The 19565-nt window shown below is 31.8% G+C and overlaps 1 protein-coding gene across 2 annotated transcripts; it reads left to right on the top strand.

Moving 5' to 3' along the window:
• The first annotated feature begins 2357 nt into the window (after positions 1 to 2357).
• LOC114164202 (serine protease SPPA, chloroplastic-like) lies at positions 2358 to 15074 on the top strand. 2 transcript variants are annotated; one of them, XM_028048776.1, is made up of 13 exons: positions 2358 to 2918; positions 6721 to 6904; positions 7545 to 7682; positions 8527 to 8697; positions 8774 to 8877; positions 9426 to 9493; positions 10660 to 10826; positions 12321 to 12390; positions 13192 to 13346; positions 13502 to 13607; positions 14240 to 14327; positions 14420 to 14563; positions 14654 to 15074. In XM_028048776.1, exons 1-13 carry the CDS (start codon positions 2499 to 2501, stop codon positions 14882 to 14884), a joined length of 2046 nt encoding a protein of 681 aa, XP_027904577.1. In that variant the 5' UTR covers positions 2358 to 2498; the 3' UTR covers positions 14885 to 15074. The 2 variants fall into 2 exon arrangements, with proteins under 2 accessions (XP_027904577.1, XP_027904578.1); XM_028048777.1 differs by having other exon boundaries at positions 14643 to 15074.
• The last annotated feature ends 4491 nt before the right edge of the window (positions 15075 to 19565 follow it).

The raw sequence follows: 19565 nt of genomic DNA, 5'->3' as shown, positions 1-19565 counted from the left end.
ACTTTGAATCTCTTTAGAAACTCAAGAAAACCAAGCAATTCATTCTTTGGTGTGATTTAATGCGTTCTTGTGTAATCTGAGGTTGTATACTTGTTAAAAATATTGATTGGAACAAGTCTTGTATGTAAAAGATTGTTGTTTGAGTTAAATCTGTGAATTCTGCATTCTGCATAAATCTTCAGTATTTTAGCCAACTAATTTGTCTTTTTAATTGACTGTTTCATAGTTTAAGAACAAATTAATCTACTGTTTTATGTTTTAATCGATTGAAAGTGTGTTGGTCTGTTGCTTTTATATCCTAACTTTCCAGTTTATTTGATTCAATTGAAAAGAGGTTTAAGCTTTCAAAAAACTTTTATAAATCCAATTCAACCCCCTTTCTTGGCTTAAATCACCATTTCAAAACTAATAGTTGCCACATTAGGCAAGGTGCTACGTGCTAGTGTCAGCTACAACATTCTTCTATCAATGGCTTACAACAATTGTAGAAGTCCACAAGGCCTTGGCCTCTCAAAGATTGGCAAATCATGCCCTCTGGATGTTATGGCTGTGGATAGATATCATAGCTTGCCACTAAGATTTATGTTAAGAGTTGGACTATAAACCAAACTCAATCCTATAAAACTAGTTTGTAAGGTAAAGTTTGTAGTCACTTTTATATATATATATATATATATATATATATATATATATATATATATTATTGTGAATTGAATTTATCTCTAGCTAATATAGGACTTCCAACCATTTATACCCATTAACCCAAAAAGAGTGTTATACGTGTCTTTAGTGACCTTAACATCATGTTCCCTCCTAAGTCACTTGCCCTCACCATTCCACAGTGTGGAAGCTTGATCATTTTGAGGTTTCTAAGGGACGCTTAGTCTCTTTTTATGTCCACCGGTGGTGTTAAGGGCAACCCTGGTCATGAAATAATTGGAAACTAGTTCCAGATTGAGAAGTATGGTGGTGCCTATAAACTAGTTTATTATTCAAGTATGTGCCCTTCTTGCAAGCATGATGAGTGCAAGAATGTTTGGATTCTTAGTATTGTGAAGCTTGATTTAATCCCACATCATCTAGTACTATGAGATGTTATTTTCTATTTTGCTATATAAGTCACCTTCTGTAAAGCTTGAAATACACACTGAAATAAGAATACTTCCTAGTGTAGTTGTAAACATAAGCATACATTGTATGTTATGTAAAATTCTTATATCGTTTATTTTTTTTCCTTGTATTGTCTTGTTCTTAACAATTGGTATCAAGTGTCAATTTCTTAGTATGCTATGTGGTTGCAGTTTTGTTTGATTTTTCAAATAAGAACAAATTTGGTTTTTCCTTAGGAATCTGAATTTAAAGAAGTAATGGGAGCTGTCTTCGAAAACACGGAGAGCAATGGCATTGAAGTTCAATGGCTAATAGTGACTTCAAGTTCTGGAAAATAAAAATAGAGGACTACCTGTATCAGAAAAAGTTGTATCTACCCTTAACAACAATAGATTTGATGGTGGAAGATAAAGAATAGAGGACTACTTGTATCAAAAGAAGTTGTATCTACCCTTAACAACAATAGATTTGATGGTGTTGTCAAATATGGATCAGAAGTCATCTATAACCATCTATAACGAATAAAGTATACTTGATTCGCAGGCTAGCCAACATAAAAATGGATGAAGGTAATACAATTATTGTGCAATTGACATCAAGATAATTTTTAATGATTGGTTACTAATCATATTAATGAATTTAGTACAATTATTACGCAGTTGACATCGGTCCGGATAACTTTTAATGATAAGGTGAAAGCATTAATTTTATTATGCAAGTAATAACAAATTGAGATTTGATAACATGCGCGACTTGATCTTAAGCGAAAATATTCCTAGAAAAACTTCAGTGGAATCTTCCAGTTTTAATTCTAGTTCAACATTCAGTAAAAAGGTCGAGACAGATTAAAGTTTAGAAGGAGATCACAAACAAAAGTCTAAAATGATATTTATTTTTTTATAATTTCATCTCATTCCATAGAATAAAAATTTTTTTAAATCATTTATATATTATTTTATATTATTTTTAACATCACAAAATATTTATTAATCTAACTTTTTTACCTGTTAAAACTTTTGTTTAATATGTCACATAGTGAATTCACTCACAAACTTTTATAAACTTTTTAAAAATCATAATTATAAATTTTAAAATGTCTTTTTGTTAAAAACATATAAAGAATTTATATATCAACTCATTACATAAATAAAAATCAGAACTAGTTTATTTATTGCACATTCTTTTACATTGATCCAATGGCAGTTTCTTTCCAGATGCACTAATACATAACCACATTTATTTATTAGAAAGCATATCGGATGAGATAGAGAAGGGAAGAGGTGGGAGGCATAACTACGTGGAAGAATGTGCTTCCTTTGAGTTCCTTCATTTCCCCTCCCACTCTCATTCATCATCATCTTCACTCACTTCACACCATCACTGCACCAATGTCGAACCTCCTTCTTCTACCCTCTCTTCCCCTCACCACCTCCCCAAACCGCTTTCACACTTTTTCTTCCGCTTCTCCTCTTCAATTCCAATGCCGATTCTCCCTTTCTCTCCTCTCACCTCCTCACCACTCTCTCTCTCCCTTTCGCTCCCGCGCGCGCACAAGACAACCTTCCCTTCGCGTTTTCGATTCCTCTTCCGACGCCACAACCAACGAAGAATTGAAAGATGTGGCAAAGGAAGAGGGCGTTGAAGATCAGAGTGTTGGGATTGCGGACCAGGAATATCCAAGTGGCGAGTTCGATTTCAAACCGGTTACCGGATGGAGAAGCTTCCTCGTTAAGCTTAAGATGCTGGTTGCGTTCCCATGGGAGCGTGTGCGCAAGGGAAGCGTTCTCACAATGAAGCTTCGTGGCCAGGTTACCGTCTCTGTTCTCACCCTCCTTCTCGTAGGAAGAAATTAAACATAGATAAATGACCAGTTTGGTACTTGTGCTGTTAATTTATTCCTGGAAAGATGGAGAAACCTGAGTTAGTATTTGAATGTGTTAAAAAACTCAACTTGATCCCAATGCTATAGTTTAATGTTAAAATTTAGAGAATACGCTGAAACTATGTATATTAGAAATCAGAAGTGCTTAATTTGTATTTGGGAAAATGAATAGGAATTTATTTATATATATAATCTGGATAGTTTTGATTAATAACAATATTCCTGATTATATAGGATCAGTTCCTTATTTTTATAATTATAACACTTCCTCTCAAAGCATGAGCAAATAGGTCGTAGCATGAGCAAATAGGTTGTATGTGTCCAGTTTGTTGCAAATATAATTGATTATCATTTCGGTGAATATGTTAGTCAATTGTTCATTAGAGTTGACAAATCTAGTGGTGATATCTTCAAACTCCAGTTTTTCTCATATGAAATGACAATTCACCTTAATATGTTTGGTTCTCTCATGAAAGATAGGATTAGAAACAACGTATGGTGTTACTTGGTCCTTACATATGAGGTGCATTTGGGAACTCTTTTCAAATTTAAGTTGTTTGAGAAGTCGTTTTAGCCATATGAGCTCACAAGTAACTAATGTAATTGCTTTGTATTTTGCTTCTACACTTGATCTTGCCAAACATATTATTTCTTACTTTTCCATGATATTAAATTACCTCTTACAAGAACACAATACCTAAAGTGGAGTGTCTATCGCTTGGTGATCCTAACCAGTCAGTGTCAGAATGTGATTTTTGCAACAGAAGAGAAAGTGTCAATAGAATCTTCACAATAAATTTTTGTGCATCCTTCGGCAACCAATGAAGGTTTACTATCAGGTCCTGTTTTAACAGTATACAGCGACGCCCAACAATTGATTTTCCAGTTGGTAAAGGAATCAACTCTTAAGTACCAATACTTTGAAGGGCACATATCTCATCAATCATCTTGAGACTTAGGAATAGAAATAGAAGATAATGAGGAACAAAAAAGCATATTGTATGGGGGGCAATCCTATGATAACTATGGTTTATATAGTTGGGAGAAGGGTTATGGCGAGAACTTGTACCTTTTAGAATAGCAATAGGCCAATCATTTTTAGATGAGACTAGATCCGGATTGGGAGATGCTGTTGAGGAAGGTTTTAGTCATGACCTCCACTATATCATTTTCTGTCAAAGATGCATCTTGTACTAAAATATCAATAGGTTGTGAATGACATTGAAATATCTAAGTGATGTAAGAAAAATATCTTCAGTTATGGAAGGGCCATTTGGTGTTGATGAAGGAAGATTGATGTTGGTGGGAAAGTGACTACATATGTCATTATTAGAATGAACAATTGTATAATATGGAACAAACTCAAAGAAAGAGACGCCAATAGACACAAAATTCTTAGGAAGATCATAAGAGGAACATTGATACCTTTTTTAAGAGCATTGATATTCCATGAAGACACATTTGAATGACTGAAGAGAAATTTTGTCTTGACCAGGTTTGAGGTTATGTACAAAACATATGGTACAAAAAACACATGGTACTTGATCATTAAGAGCAACTGATGTCAAAGATGCATCTTGTACTAAAATATCAATAGGTTGTGAATGACATTGAAATATCTAAGTGATGTAAGAAAAATATCTTCAGTTATGGAAGGGTCATTTGGTGTTGATGAAGGAAGATTGATGTTGGTGGGAAAGTGACTACATATGTCATTATTAGAATGAACAATTGTATAATATGGAACAAACACAAAGAAAGAGACGCCAATAGACACAAAATTCTTAGGAAGATCATGAGAGGAACATTGATACCTTTTTTAAGAGCAGTGATATTCCATGAAGACACATTTGAATGACTGAAGAGAAATTTTGTCTTGACCAGGTTTGAGGTTATGTACAAAACATGTGGTACAAAAAACACATGGTACTTGATCATTAAGAGCAACTGATGTCAAAGATGCATCTTGTACTAAAATATCAATAGGTTGTGAATGACATTGAAATATCTAAGTGATGTAAGAAAAATATCTTCAGTTATGGAAGGGTCATTTGGTGTTGATGAAGGAAGATTGATGTTGGTGGGAAAGTGACTACATATGTCATTATTAGAATGAACAATTGTATAATATGGAACAAACTCAAAGAAAGAGACGCCAATAGACACAAAATTCTTAGGAAGATCATGAGAGGAACATTGATACCTTTTTTAAGAGCAGTGATATTCCATGAAGACACATTTGAATGACTGAAGAGAAATTGTCTTGACCAGGTTTGAGGTTATGTACAAAACATGTGGTACAAAAAACACATGGTACTTGATCATTAAGAGCAACTGATGGCATCTGATTAATGAGATAACATGGTATAAGCACCCCGCCCCCCCACCCAAAAAGGGGGAGAAGATGACTGTAAAGAAGTATATGAGTAGTTTCAATAAGATATCTGTTTTTGTGTTCAATTGCGTTGAAGAGCATGAAGACACGAAGTTTGATGAAGGATATCATTGGATGTCATGAATTGCTTAAATTGGTTAGACAAATAGTCACAAGTATTGTCACTATGAGGAATACAAAGGAGCGAGATGATGTGGAAGTCATGGTAGACTTTACTAGTGATCTCAAGGTCTGATCACAGATAGCAATATACTCCTGTGGCAATAATTGAAAGGCATTTTACACATTGATGCACTAAAATAATTTTTTTTTTCAGGACTGAATTGATAGAGCTTAGTACATTTAAAGACTAAATCAATCAGTTAGCCTATTATCATAAATCATGAGGGCTAGCAAGGCATTCTAGAACATTCTTTCTGATGCAATATTTAGTATTGATTATAATTCACGAAAACTACAATGTTAAGAGAGAAAGGTTTGTTAATCAAAGTATGTAACCTACAAAATTTGGTGATTTTCAATAAATTTTATTATTTAAAGAGGCTGTTTAAAATAATAGGTTAGTGATTCTGTTCCTAGTGTTAGTAGTATAATTAATTTTTATTGAAAAATAAATATATTGCAACTTGAAAAGTTGGGAATTAACTTCAGTGCAATCATTTTGAGTTGTAGTAAACTTAAGAGCGATGATTTATAGAGACGAGGAATGTTATTTGCATAACAAGTTGTACAAACAATTTATAACCAAGAGAAGGATAGTGAGAATCTTGTGAGATATATTAAATTAGGGGATTCAGAAAGATGCAAAAAGATTTGTTGTACAAACCTATATAAGTTGCTATATGGATAACATGTTTACTGTCTCCTATATATCAAACACATCATCATCACGTATTATTTCTCTCTCTTTCTATCACAAGATATCGTCTATTATTCTTATATGTGTCATCCAGTGTTAAGTGTCCATTGATTATTTTCCTAAATTTTAGGGCTTAATTAGGGACGCCCCAGTAATTTTGAATTATAGAAGCTACTTTTCGTATATTTTTATAAAGGATAAAAGTTAGATGCAATTTCTACACTTTCGGTGTTTTCCAATCAGAGTAAAGTTTTTCACCCGGCTAACCTATGTTTCTTTGATATGAACCTTTACAACATAAATTATTGTGATAAAAATATACTTTTGTTGGGAAAACAATATTAAATAAAGTAGAGGGAGGAAAATATTATTTATTATCTTTTTTAAAATTTATATGAATAAAATATAAAATGAAGTAATGCGTAGTTATGCAAAAAATAATCACATAAACGTTTTATTGTTTCACATGTTCAGATATCTGATCAAGTGAAGAGTAGGTTCTCTCCTGGACTTTCTTTGCCTCAAATTTGTGAGAACTTTTTGAAAGCAGCATATGATCCTCGTATTTCTGGGATCTACCTTCATATTGATAGTTTAAATTGCGGGTGGGGTAAAGTAGAAGAAATTCGAAGGCATATATTGGATTTCAAAAAATCAGGTAAAGGCTCTGGACTTGTGCTGCATCTTTCATATGGAATAAAGAGGAATGTGGAAACGTAGAATGACCAAACAGTTTTTCATGCTGTATGCTGTTTATAGAAACTAATGTTAGAGTCAAATGAACCAGTGAATATTTAGAAGATAATTCAGTAAACTCACATACCTAGTTATTAGTTACGTATATAAATATAATTGCATATGGCTTCTATGGCTACACCCATTCAAAATGCCAAACTACAGTTGTTTCTTGGACATTTTAAACCTTTACTACCAATGCATGTACCATAAAGTTTTAGTGTTTTTCAAATTAGTTCTCTTGAACCCTTCCACAGAATAATCAAGTCAAGAGAATTGTTAATTAGATTTCCATCTTTGATGTGATAGCCTTAAGCATCAGGTTACTCTTGCTGAATTCAATGTATCCTCTCTTGTAGGATCAGTGAAGTAATAATAAATTAATGTATCTTTTCTTCTCTATGATTTTCTTAGTCTATTATGTAACTGAAGTTTGTATTTAAAGTAAATATTGTGATTGATGATATACTAGTGTACCTCTTCTTACCCATTGATATGTTGCGATGTTAATTTTTCTCGTGCTTATGAATGACATTCTTTGATTATTGATTATATATCTGTAGGAAAATTTATTCTGGCTTATGTGCCTTTATGTCAAGAAAAGGAGTATTACCTTGCATGTGCATGTGACGAGATATACTCCCCACCCAGTGCTTACTTTTCTTTGTTTGGATTGACTGTTCAAGCCTCATTCCTCAGAGGTAAGATGATTTTTCTAATTTTATTTTCCTTACAAATATCACAAATTTCACATACAGTGAATGCACTTAATTTGGTTTCTTTTCTTACAGCATCTCGTAGACATGTGTGTGTACACGTTTGTATATGTATATCAGTGTGTGTAACTCTACATGACTCCAATTTGCCCCTTCGATTACACAACAATATTGGTTCTTCATTTATGAGTGACATCATATTTCTCCTTCCATGGTCATTAATGTCACTAGCTTCATCCTTTGGTAGTATATTTGCCACCAAATTGGTCATTACAGTGATGTCTGAATGGTTCTTTGAAGGAAAAAAACTTTCTGGCTGATAAAAGGAGAAGAATTCAGTTATATATTTGAAGGTCCAATTGGATACTTACTTTGGGTTAGGAGAAACAGGGCCATAGAAAGCGGGTGAAACTTAGTAGAAATTTCAAACAAAAGGTCTCCTATTAGCAATTCCCTTTGACAGGCAATTTTGCTTGTATTATGTACATAGATCCTAGAAAGGGACTTGATAGATTTCCTTTTCTTTGAGTTTGTACATAATTTTTTGTGCGTCTTACTAAGAAAACCTGAATTAAAGTCTGGTACTGATATTCCTTTCTATTACATGAAGTCATACTATGTTAATTTCTCAGATATTATTCTAATGCTCAGTGTCTCTAATCTTTTTTGGTTCTCGAAAAATGTTAAGTGTGTTGTTCTGCACATGCTGCAGATGCATGTTAAGAAACTATTGAATATTGATAAAATCATTTTAAATTTTTAATCCTGTGATGGCTATAAATAAGCCTAAAACTTGTGTGTTTGACATCATTTTATTAAATCTTTTCAGGTATTTTAGATAACATAGGAATTGAACCGCAAGTGGAAAGGATTGGAAAATACAAAAGTGCAGGTGATCAACTAGCTCGAAGAACCATGTCTGAGGAAAATTGTGAGATGCTGACTGCATTGCTTGATAATATCTATACAAATTGGCTGGATAAAGTTTCTTCTGCCAAAGGTACATTTAAATTTGATGTTTTAGTTGATTCTTGGGCCAACATATTAACTTGTGGGCTTCTGCAAGTTTAATACAGGAAAAAGTAGAGAAGATATTGAGAAATTGATAAATGAAGGTGTCTATCGAGTTGACAAGCTGAAAGAAGAGGGACTCATATCAAATATAATCTATGATGACGAGGTAATGGTTAATCCCCAGTGTTATTATATTAGCAACCAATTTGATATTTGATTGCTACTGCCATAGGCATAACCATGATGCTAACCCTGGCTAGATATGGTGATTAGTTAAAGCCCTTCTCATAGTGGCAGACGTATGGATTGGATCTTACAGCATTACTTTTATAGAATTCACCTAGGATCACTGTTTTGACCAATCATTAGGTTATAAGAATGATTATTTGTACACCTAATAATAATATTTGTACACCAATCATTTCATCACTGTCATCTAATCTAATAATAATAATTATATTGAGTAAGATCTCATCTAATGATTAGTGGTTTTTTTAACGGAAAAATCCTAAATACAAATAGTTTTTGTCCTGCTCACTAAAAATTTGTTTGTTTTTATTGTTTCTCGATTTAAAGTTAGTTGATTTTTGTCTTCACAGTGGAATGTATTCAAACATATTGATAATTAACATTGGTTAATAAGTGCTTTGAAGGATGTGAATACATCTCAAGCAAAGAGCGTTAAAAGGATTAGAAACATTAAATATTTTGCAGATTATCACCATGTTGAAGGAGAGACTTGGAGTGAAACTTGATAAAGATCTGCCAATGGTGGATTACAGGTAACAATTTCTATATGATTTTGTGAATGTACCACAATTTATGCAACTAATAAATTCTTATTCAATAGTCTCAAAATACACCTTCTGCCTCTTACAAAGTTTCATTCCCAATCATCAAGTTACTTTCAACATTAAGTTTAGACTATTGTTCAAGTTCAAGGGCTTTTATACGTTTTATGATTATGTAAATTCAAATAAAATTTCTTGTGAAAAGAGTCATTCATATCAATTGCTATGTCTCTTTCTTTCTTCACCCTGATTTGGGGATTATTCTAGAACCCTAGGATTACCTCCATCTCTTACGTTAAAAGAAATGTTACCAGACATCAAGTTACTAAATGACGAGAAGTAGGTGCCAAAGTATTTGACTTTCTTTCTTATTCAGTAAAATTTGTTTGGCATGGTGCTGGTGCTATTCATTGTACCATCTTTCAAATTCTGTTTCTGAAATTCTTTAATACTAGTTACCTCAATTTTGGAATATTGTTCTAGGATTTGATTCATGTTAGTATAACATAATATTCGAAAGTAACAGTTTTCCTGTTGAGTACTACCACATCCAATTCATTTGTCTTTAAAATATTGAGTTTAGAATACAACGTGAAAGTATATTGATTTATTTTAGGGGTCATTTAGAAGAGATTCTCTGGAGGGCTTTTGAGATTCTAAAAGTAACTTTTGACATTTCTATAAGCTCTTTTGAGCCTTTGGTCATCAGCTATACAAAAGACGTGTATTAGAATAAAGCTCTTTTTAGCTTATTTTAGTAAGCTTCGCAATGAAAATGTGAATAAATTTTCATTAAGCTCACATGTGCTCACTTGTGTTGCTTATCAATATTAACTTTGGAAACACAAATTCACAATTCGTTTTTATAGAAGTTGGAGGAAACGTCAGTAAATGTATAATATACTAAAAGTTTTCATTTGAAATATCTTTCTTTATTCAACGCAACCCCCACTTGTTTGCTCTTGGTTCTGTCCGTGAATACTTTCCCTTAATTAATCTTTCCGAACACGTGAGTGTAAATTACAGCTTTCATGTGGCTTACAATTGCATTTTTTTTTTCTACTTTTTCCTAACAGATGTTCCATATGATTAGCAAAATATACCAAATAGTTCATATTGATTTTATAATGATCTTTTCTTGCATCAATTTAATACAGGAAATACGCTCGAGTTAGGAAATGGACTGTTGGAATATCAGGCGGTAGAGAACTTATAGCCATTATCCGAGCATCAGGGAGCATTAGTCGTGTAGAGAGTCAATTAAGTGTCTCTAGCTCAGGCATCACTGCAGAGAAATTCATTGAAAAGATTCGAACTGTCAGAGGTAAACTTGACTTTACAAGTTACTAGTTCACCTTTTAAATTTCAATGCAGGACGCTGATTAAAATTGCCACTTATTCAATGGAATATTATCTTGTTTTTTATTGATTATGGAAGCTGCTGTTAATGCTTCATAGATATCTTTGTTTCAGTAAAGTAATATTATTCATTGATTCCCTACTATAAATGCTTCATACATTGCACTTCTTTTACTTATGCTTCCAAAACAGATGTCTTTCTTCCCAATACTGATGTATAAGAAATGTTTTAAATGCCGGATAGCATTGCATGGTAGCCAGCTCCAAAAATGTCATAGCGAGAAAGCATACTGTGGGATAATCGCTATTTGAAATTTTTTACAGTTTATATAATATAAATGTAAATTTTCAAAATTGATAAAAACTACTCAAAATTTGTAACATTCATAAATAACAATAAAAATTCATAGGCGTGTTAAACAAAGCATATAAGTAAATCCACAACGTCAAATACAAGTTTCCTAGAATATAATTATCAGTCATCATCTCCTAAATTTATGTATAGATTTCAATATTTGGAATATTAAAATCCAAAAAATAGTCCTCCAGGCAGGCCTTAATGTCTATGTTGTAATGTTTTTTGGGAATCGAGACATAGGGCTGCTATTCAGTCCGCAATTTGGTTTGCTATGACTGCTACACTAAACTCTTCCACTACAGTAGCCCCTGTATTGGACATGGGCCGCTCCACACTGGTATACTAGTTTTGCGTGCTATTTAAAACCCTCTGTATAAGTTCACAATGAAAAGATCAAATAGATATGGAACCCAGGTAGCAAGAACCGAAAATATATCTAGGATCTCTATCCATTTGTAGGGTCGGAATGGAGGGAGGAGAGGGGGAAGAGGAGATATAGAGGGATGAAGATTCTTGCTCTTTGAAAGCGGAATTGAAGGAGAGAAAAAAAAAGTTGTGGGATCAACATGTTTTTATTTCCTCACTCAATATGCTAGATTTCAAAAGTAACGAATTACCCACTCGAACCAATTTATTATCGTTTCTCATTGTCAATTGTCAGCTCACATCATTCCAAACAATTGATTGTGCTAAAAAAGTTATTTTCATTAAAATAAAATCAATTTTGTTTTGATCTTTTGTATTTCTCCAAAACTAAACACCCCTAAAACTCATCTTATTTCTTACCTAATTTTCGTATGAAATGGAACATGAATTTCGGCAGACAGAACAAGAGATCCTTCAGCCAGAGGAAATAGGTAACTGCTAGCCGAACCCTTTGTTTGTGTTCAGGATGTAAAGTATAGGGGCTAGTTCTGTTTGGTTTAGTAAATTGCATATGCAAAAGCAACACAACATATCTATTCACTTTTAGGAATATAAACATAATCATTGTCGTCGTTTTTATCATAGTTAATCCCCGTCAACAATGCTGTTTTACAAAAATGCAACCTTTAACATTGTATTATTTTAATTCACTTACAAGTGTTATTTTCCCCTCAGAGTCAAAAAAATTTAAGGCTGCTATCATTAGAATCGACAGCCCTGGAGGTGATGCTCTTGCTTCTGATTTGTAAGTTCTGGTAAAATTTCCCCTCTTTCAATCATATGTCTAAACAGCTATTTTAAGTATTTAATAAGAAATTGTAGGTTTTCCTTACATTGGTTGGATGGATTTAGATCTGGTCTGTACCATGGCATCATTCATTTAGAGTACCTGTATAATGTTGATTTTTTCTTAATTGCAGCACTTTTCTTTTGAGATGATAATAGTAGCATATGTATGTTGGATCATAATAATCATCGGTCCCAATTTTTCTTTCTTAACTTGAATTTATAAAGGTGACGACATTTATAAGCAAAATTGATACAAATGCAAAGTTATGGCCTTTTATAAGAAAAATTAAACCAAGTAACACATTAGTAAAAATGCTTAATGACTAAGAACGCCTGGCAATTGAAAGATTTTTAATGCCAAGGAAAAGTTTAGCATCCATAGCAACTCTCTCATTTGTATCCATACAAATAGGCAGTGGAAGCATCTCAAGCTGTTGAACAGTATACTAGCAGGGCAGTAACTTAAATGGTCCACTAGAATTGGTTTTCAGAAACCCTATATGGAACTTTCTAATTTCAGCTATTGTAGGTGTAGATATTTTAAAATCTTGATTAAATAATTTTCATATTCAAAAACAATAATTTTAGATTTGACGAGTTAATCATATCCTTTATGTGGTGGTCTACATCAATTTGCAATACATCTTCAATTCTTGTCATCGATGATGTTGTTATGCTTATTATTTTATTTGTATGTTTAGGTGATCATATTCGTTTGCCGAGAATCATGATCATTATCTGGTGTCATCATCTGCAGGATGTGGAGAGAAATCCGGCTTTTGGCTGCTAAAAAACCAGTCATTGCTTCCATGTCTGATGTGGCAGCAAGCGGAGGGTACTACATGGCAATGGGAGCTGATGCTATTGTTGCAGAAAACCTTACCTTAACTGGTTCGATTGGAGTGGTCACAGGTAAACAGAGTGCTTTACTGTTTCAGTAGGTGAAAGAATTGCAGGAAGATATAATTACTTAACTGAAGCTAAAAATACAAAGTTGTTAACAAATTTATTTTACAGAATTTATTATTTAACCGAAGATATAATCTACGCATGACATCTTTTTGTAGGAAAATTTAACCTGGGGAAACTGTATGAGAAGATTGGCTTTAACAAAGAAATTATATCAAGGGGAAAATATGCTGAGCTCCTTGCTGCTGAACAACGTCCTTTCAGGTAATATTATTCTTCATTTCCTCGTGTAAAGATTGTAGTGGATAGGCAAACAATATTAGACAGTGTAATATGTGAGAAATATGTAGAAAAGGAAGTTGTTTTGGTTGAAGAGAAACATAAACAACATTGAAAATTATTTATAATTTTTTCATTAATTATTAATAATTTTATTTATTATTCATTGGTTTCATATAAAAACTAAAGCCGTGGGTGTCCATAATTGATTATGGAGGCAAGGCAACCATATTTTATGCATTTTAAGGAACATAATTGATATGTTGCAGCGAATGTTAGTTTGCCTTTCTTCACTGTTTTGCCTGGAAGAAAAGAACGCGTGTCCCACCATTCTTTTTTTACTCTACTTCATGCTTCTTTCCTTCCAAACAACTCACCATCTTTCATTTCCTTTGACCCTCTTCCTCTCTCCCTCTCTTTCCAAGCTATGAAAAACCTTAGGAGGCCAGGTTTCTACCTCCATTTATGATATAAATTTTTCCTCTGGTAGGAGGCCAGGTTTCTACCTCCCATTCACTATGCAGGATTCTTACTTTCCTATTGTATATGAGTAAAGTACAAGTTTGAATTCTGAGACAGACAAAGTGAAAACTTTCGATTTTCTTGTTTTGGTACAGGCCAGATGAAGCAGAATTATTTGCCGAATCTGCTAGGCATGCTTATAAACAATTCCGGGACAAGGCTGCATTGTCCAGATCAATGACAGTAGGTTTTATCTAACAAGCTAATTCCCGTGCTTTTGTTCATCCGTCTTGTAGATCTTTGTCACAGACTCACAGCTAATGTACTGTGACTAGGTAGAGAAGATGGAGGAGGTTGCACAGGGAAGGGTTTGGACTGGTAACGATGCAGCATCGCGTGGTTTAGTTGATGCTATTGGCGGGCTTTCTCGTGCTATTGCCATAGCAAAAGTTAAGGCCAATATACCTCAAGACAGTGAGGTTGGTTTGCAATCTTTATTTTTGTGGTATAAATGTTGTACTTGAGAAATATGGATGCAAAACATGGTGATTATGCTAGAGTTATCTCAGGTTACACTTGTGGAGATCTCCAGACCCAGCCCTTCTCTACCCGAGATCTTGTTAGGTGTTGGGAGTTCCCTCGTTGGAGCTGACAGAATGGTGAAGGAACTGCTACAGGGTGTGACATTTTCTGATGGAGTTCAAGCCCGGATGGATGGAATCATGTTTCAGACATTGGAAGAATATCCTTTTGGGAATCCCATTTTGTCAATAATAAAATCTTACCTCAGTTCCTTGTAGTTGTCTATAGTTCATTCAATCATTGTCTCATTTTATTCTTGGAGTTTTCTATATGTTCCTTTCCTTTGTTGTTTAAATGGGTAATATTAGATAAAGGGCTCCTGTAATGTCTCCCTCACAACCCTTGTACATACACGATGTAAAGTTGGAAAGTTTAAAGGCTAGTTTTACACATCAACTAAGATGGAAATCTTGTGTACTGGTTGCTGCCTCTATTATTTTTTTTTTCAGTAATGCATATACAACCCTATCCTGGTAGCATAAGGTTAGTCGTGTTTTTATTGTAGTAATAGAAGTTCATGTGGATACATGAACAACCTTTTCATTTTTGTTTTTGCTAACTAAATTTTTATTGAATGAGACTTTGAGGAGTGCGCTCGGACATACTCCGACAAATTTTTTTATGGATGGATATCTGTGATGCTCCGACACGGCGTTTTACTGACGCTTCCTGCTCCTGACGCGGACACGGACACGGACGCGGAGGCGCGGCGGACACCTGCACGACGCGGTGTCGGAAACTTCTCGATGGATCAGACGCGATGAGACTCTGCGACACGTGCAAGAGGACACTGTGGACGCGCGACTCTGATTCCAGATTCGGGGGAGCGATGCATCTGTTCACGTTTAATCTATTCACGTTTTATAATCTCTCTCAGGATTTGATTTGCATTATTAGTATTTCTGTTTGCCATGTTTTAGAGAACAAAGGGAAACCTACCAAATTTAAAATAAAAAAGAAATAAAAGAATTAAAAATAATTTTTCATATCTTCTATTAAAATAAATCTAAACAATTTAAAATAAAAGAGGAAATAAAAAGAATAAAAAATAATTTTTCATATCTTCTATTAAAATAAATTTAAAAAATTTAAAATAAAAAAAGAAATAAAAAGAATAAAAAATAATCTTTCATACCTTCTATTAAAATAAACCCAAAAAATTTAAAATTAGAAGGGAAATAAAAAGATAAAAAAATAATCTTTCATACCTTCTATTAAAATAAACAAAAAAATGTTGCTCGGGATGATTTTTTAATAGATGATAATGAAATTATTGATATTGCTAGCTTATCTCTCGATAAATTAGAATTAGAAACTGTATCTTTTGGATGAAGATTAACATATATAAGACTCAAACATTGTGATATTTTAAATATTTTTTTTATAGTAAAATATAATTATTAGATTTTAATATGTATATTTCCGTGTCCGTGTCTTATACTTTTTTAATTTTGCCGTATCTCTGTATCCGTGTCGTGTCCGTATACGTATCTGTGTCTGGACATCATAGATGGATATTCGTGGAATTTTGTGCAGAAGAAGTCATTGGGTTGGAGGGTTACCTATATCTTGCATCTATCGAAAAATGCCCTGCCTTGAATAGATCCATGCATCTAATGTCATGAAAATAAAATAAAAATAAAGAGGAAACATTTGCATGTTGCAAGTATGATTTTAAAAAAATTACTAAGAGTTCAAAAGCTCAACCCATTAGGTTTTCTTCATGGTGGGTTGCCTCCATGCTTGAGTTTTAGAACTTGGTGCCATCTACTCATCTCAAGTTGTGAAGGCAAAAATTGAAATATGTTGAAACCGTCTTTCAGTGCTGAGGCTATGCTTCTAGGTTTTAATCTGCTTGACTCTGTTTTCTTCTAATGCTTCTAGGTTTCAATCTGCCTGACTCTTTTTTCTTCTAAACTGCATCAATTCAAAAACAAAAAAAATGCATTAAATCATCACATGTTTTATGTCCAAATGCTTTTACTGATTTCTAAGTGAAAGGAAGTGAAACTTATGCAAGAAATCAAACAAGATAAGAGCCAAAATGTAAGTGAAATATGAGTAAAATAGGCACTTATCAAGTATCATGGAAATATGATGAACAAATTATTTCACAATCTGCCATGAAAGCAGAGGTTATCTCGCAGACTAATGTGGAAACAAAGATTATTAGTTTAGATACTGCCATTGTTGTAGCAAAATTTCTTAATTTTTTTTATATGATTTACCATTATTAAATAAACCTATATCTTATATTTCAATGCATTGTACAATCAAATTACTATATCTAAAGTTTCTAGCAAAAGTGTTAATGAAAAAAGAAGGCACATGAGAGTAAAACACAAATCTATTATAAATTTAATTACTCATGATATTATTTCTCTTAACTTTGTCAGGTCAAAAAGAAATATTTCAGATTTACTTATGAAAGGGATGGATACATTAATAACTACTTGAGTTGTTGAGAAAAATAAGAGTAAAATCCATAAATTAGTTGCAACAATTGACATTCATCTCCATACTAATGGTGATCTCAAATAATGATGTTCAATTGATAATAATGAAATTGTTATTGACTAAAGTATACCAACTCATTTGAATAAAGATTATGTCTCATTCCTATGTACTATACATTGTGATAATAATTAGGTTGAAGTATGTACATTATTATGCTTATTTTTTAAAATATCTTTTAATAAATCAAATGACAACTATTGTAGGGGTGTGAATCACAAATCACCATTTAAGGTTGCAATTATCAAACATAGACAATTGCAGAAGACTATAACGCACAACCAATGATTAGAACCTAAAATGAACACCAATGTTGCATGTGTTATTTACTAAAATCCGATTGCAAGAAATTTAATTTAAGACAATTAAGTTTCTACATTTTATTCTTTGTTATAAGAATTGTTTAGTCCGATTAATTTTCTTGTATTCATATATTTGTCTTATTATTATTATTATTATTATTATTATTATTATTATTATATTTTCTATTTTGATTTTATTTTCTAACACTATCTATCTAGTAGTAGTTGTGTCCAAAATATACTTAGTTTTGTTAAATAGGATTGGTTGAGTCCCAAGAATACTCAAAGTTTAGTCATGAACGATTGTGCCCAAAGAATTAACGTTCTTTAGTCAAGAGTAATTGTATCTAATAATACTCAAATTTAGTTAAAAGTGATTGTGGTTAAAACATATTTATTGTTTAATTAGAATGACTTTATTTAAAGAATATTTGTTGTTTAACTAAAAGTGATCGAATCAAATAATGTTTGCTTTGTGTCTTGCTTCTTGAATCTACATTAGTAAAATTTTATTTGGTTAAAAACATAGTCTAGGTTATTAGATGAAACAATATAGAAATATCTTGTTCATCAACTCTTATATTTTACACAATGCGTCTATAAGTTATATTTACAATTCCCAACTCTTATCAAAACTTGTCAATATATGTATTTGTCAAGTATAGCCTTTTGAAAATCTTGCAAAAAACCTTTTGAAAATCTTAAATAAATAGTTCAACTCTCCATTTTTATATATTTTTAGCTTGATTTTCACAAGTTCAATTAAAACAGGCAAATCTTTTTATAAGTTATCTTATATTAAAGAAGGTAATAAAGAAAAATAAAAAGTATACATAAAAAAATGAATTATATGTTCTATATTAAAATTTACTGAACTACTTTTATTTAAATAATAAAATAATTTTAAACAATACATTTTGTTGATAAATTTATTATTCTTAATTAATTTAACCATGCCATATTTAATAAATAGGGATGGACAACGTATTATTACTATCTACGTCATTATATAAAGGAAATTCTTTTACTAATTTTATTATTTAAGTTTAATGTCTTTTCACTTTAACCTTTTCTAACTTAATTATTATTTTAAAATTAAAATAATTATTTATAATAAAAATTATCAACAAAATAAATAAAATTATCTATAATAAAATAATAAAAATTATTTATATTTATTTTTATAACTACTAATAACAATTTTATTTTCATTTTATGATATAAAGATAAACTTGATACATGATTTTCCGATCGTTATTACAAAATATGCCGCCTTAAATTTAAAAGAGGTTAAATATGATTTTTTTTCTTAATTTTAAGTGGATTTTATTTTTTTAATTTTAGATCAATTTAGTCCATTATCATTTTGAGAGATACGTGTATTTAGTCATTCTAACAAAATTTTATTAAATTTATTTGATTTTTAAAACATGTTTTTCAGCTAACATTAGAGAAAAATCCGTCAAACTGAAGATAAAACACATTTAAAATATCAAATAAATATATTAAAATCTGGTTAAGCGACTTAATCACACATTTTTAAAGTTTAAAAACTAAATTATACTAAAATTTTGAATTGAATCAATTATAATTTTTACTTCAAATTAAAGGAAAAAAAAATATTTTACCTATTTTAAAATAGGGTTAAATATGTTTTTAGTCCTTTAACTTTTAGTGAATTTTGGAATTAATTCATTTCGAAACTTTGGACTAATTTAGTCTTTCATATTTCGAAATACGTGGATTTAGTTCTTTTAATCAAAATTTGTTAAGTTTATTTGACATTTCAAGCGCGTTTCATAATAATATTTGACTTAACATTAAAGCAAAAATGTGTCAAACAATATAAACAACTTAAATACAATCTTGAAATGCATACAAAACATCAAATAAATTTAACAAAATTTGTATTTCGAGAGATGAAGAACTATATTAGTCCAAAGTTTTAAAATAGACTAATTCCAAAATTCACTGAAAGTTAAACAATCAAAAACATATTTAACCCAATAAAATATTACCGTATGTGACAAAATATGATGGAAGTGAAATTATATGAGACCAAAATTAATAAATAAAAAATGTG

Source organism: Vigna unguiculata, chromosome 9 (genome assembly GCF_004118075.2).
Source record: "Vigna unguiculata cultivar IT97K-499-35 chromosome 9, ASM411807v1, whole genome shotgun sequence".
NCBI classification, from domain to species: domain Eukaryota; kingdom Viridiplantae; phylum Streptophyta; class Magnoliopsida; order Fabales; family Fabaceae; genus Vigna; species Vigna unguiculata.
This window is presented reverse-complemented; position numbering and strand designations above follow the sequence as displayed.

Bases quoted from the DNA above. Each gene is read 5' to 3' on its own strand.
- LOC114164202 (XM_028048776.1), top strand. From the start codon at position 2,499: ATGTCGAACCTCCTTCTTCTACCCTCTCTTCCCCTCACCACCTCCCCA. The intron at 10,827-12,320 runs GTAAACTTGACT...TTTTCCCCTCAG, and splicing joins AAAGATTCGAACTGTCAGAG to AGTCAAAAAAATTTAAGGCT. The intron at 13,347-13,501 runs GTAAACAGAGTG...ATCTTTTTGTAG, and splicing joins TTCGATTGGAGTGGTCACAG to GAAAATTTAACCTGGGGAAA.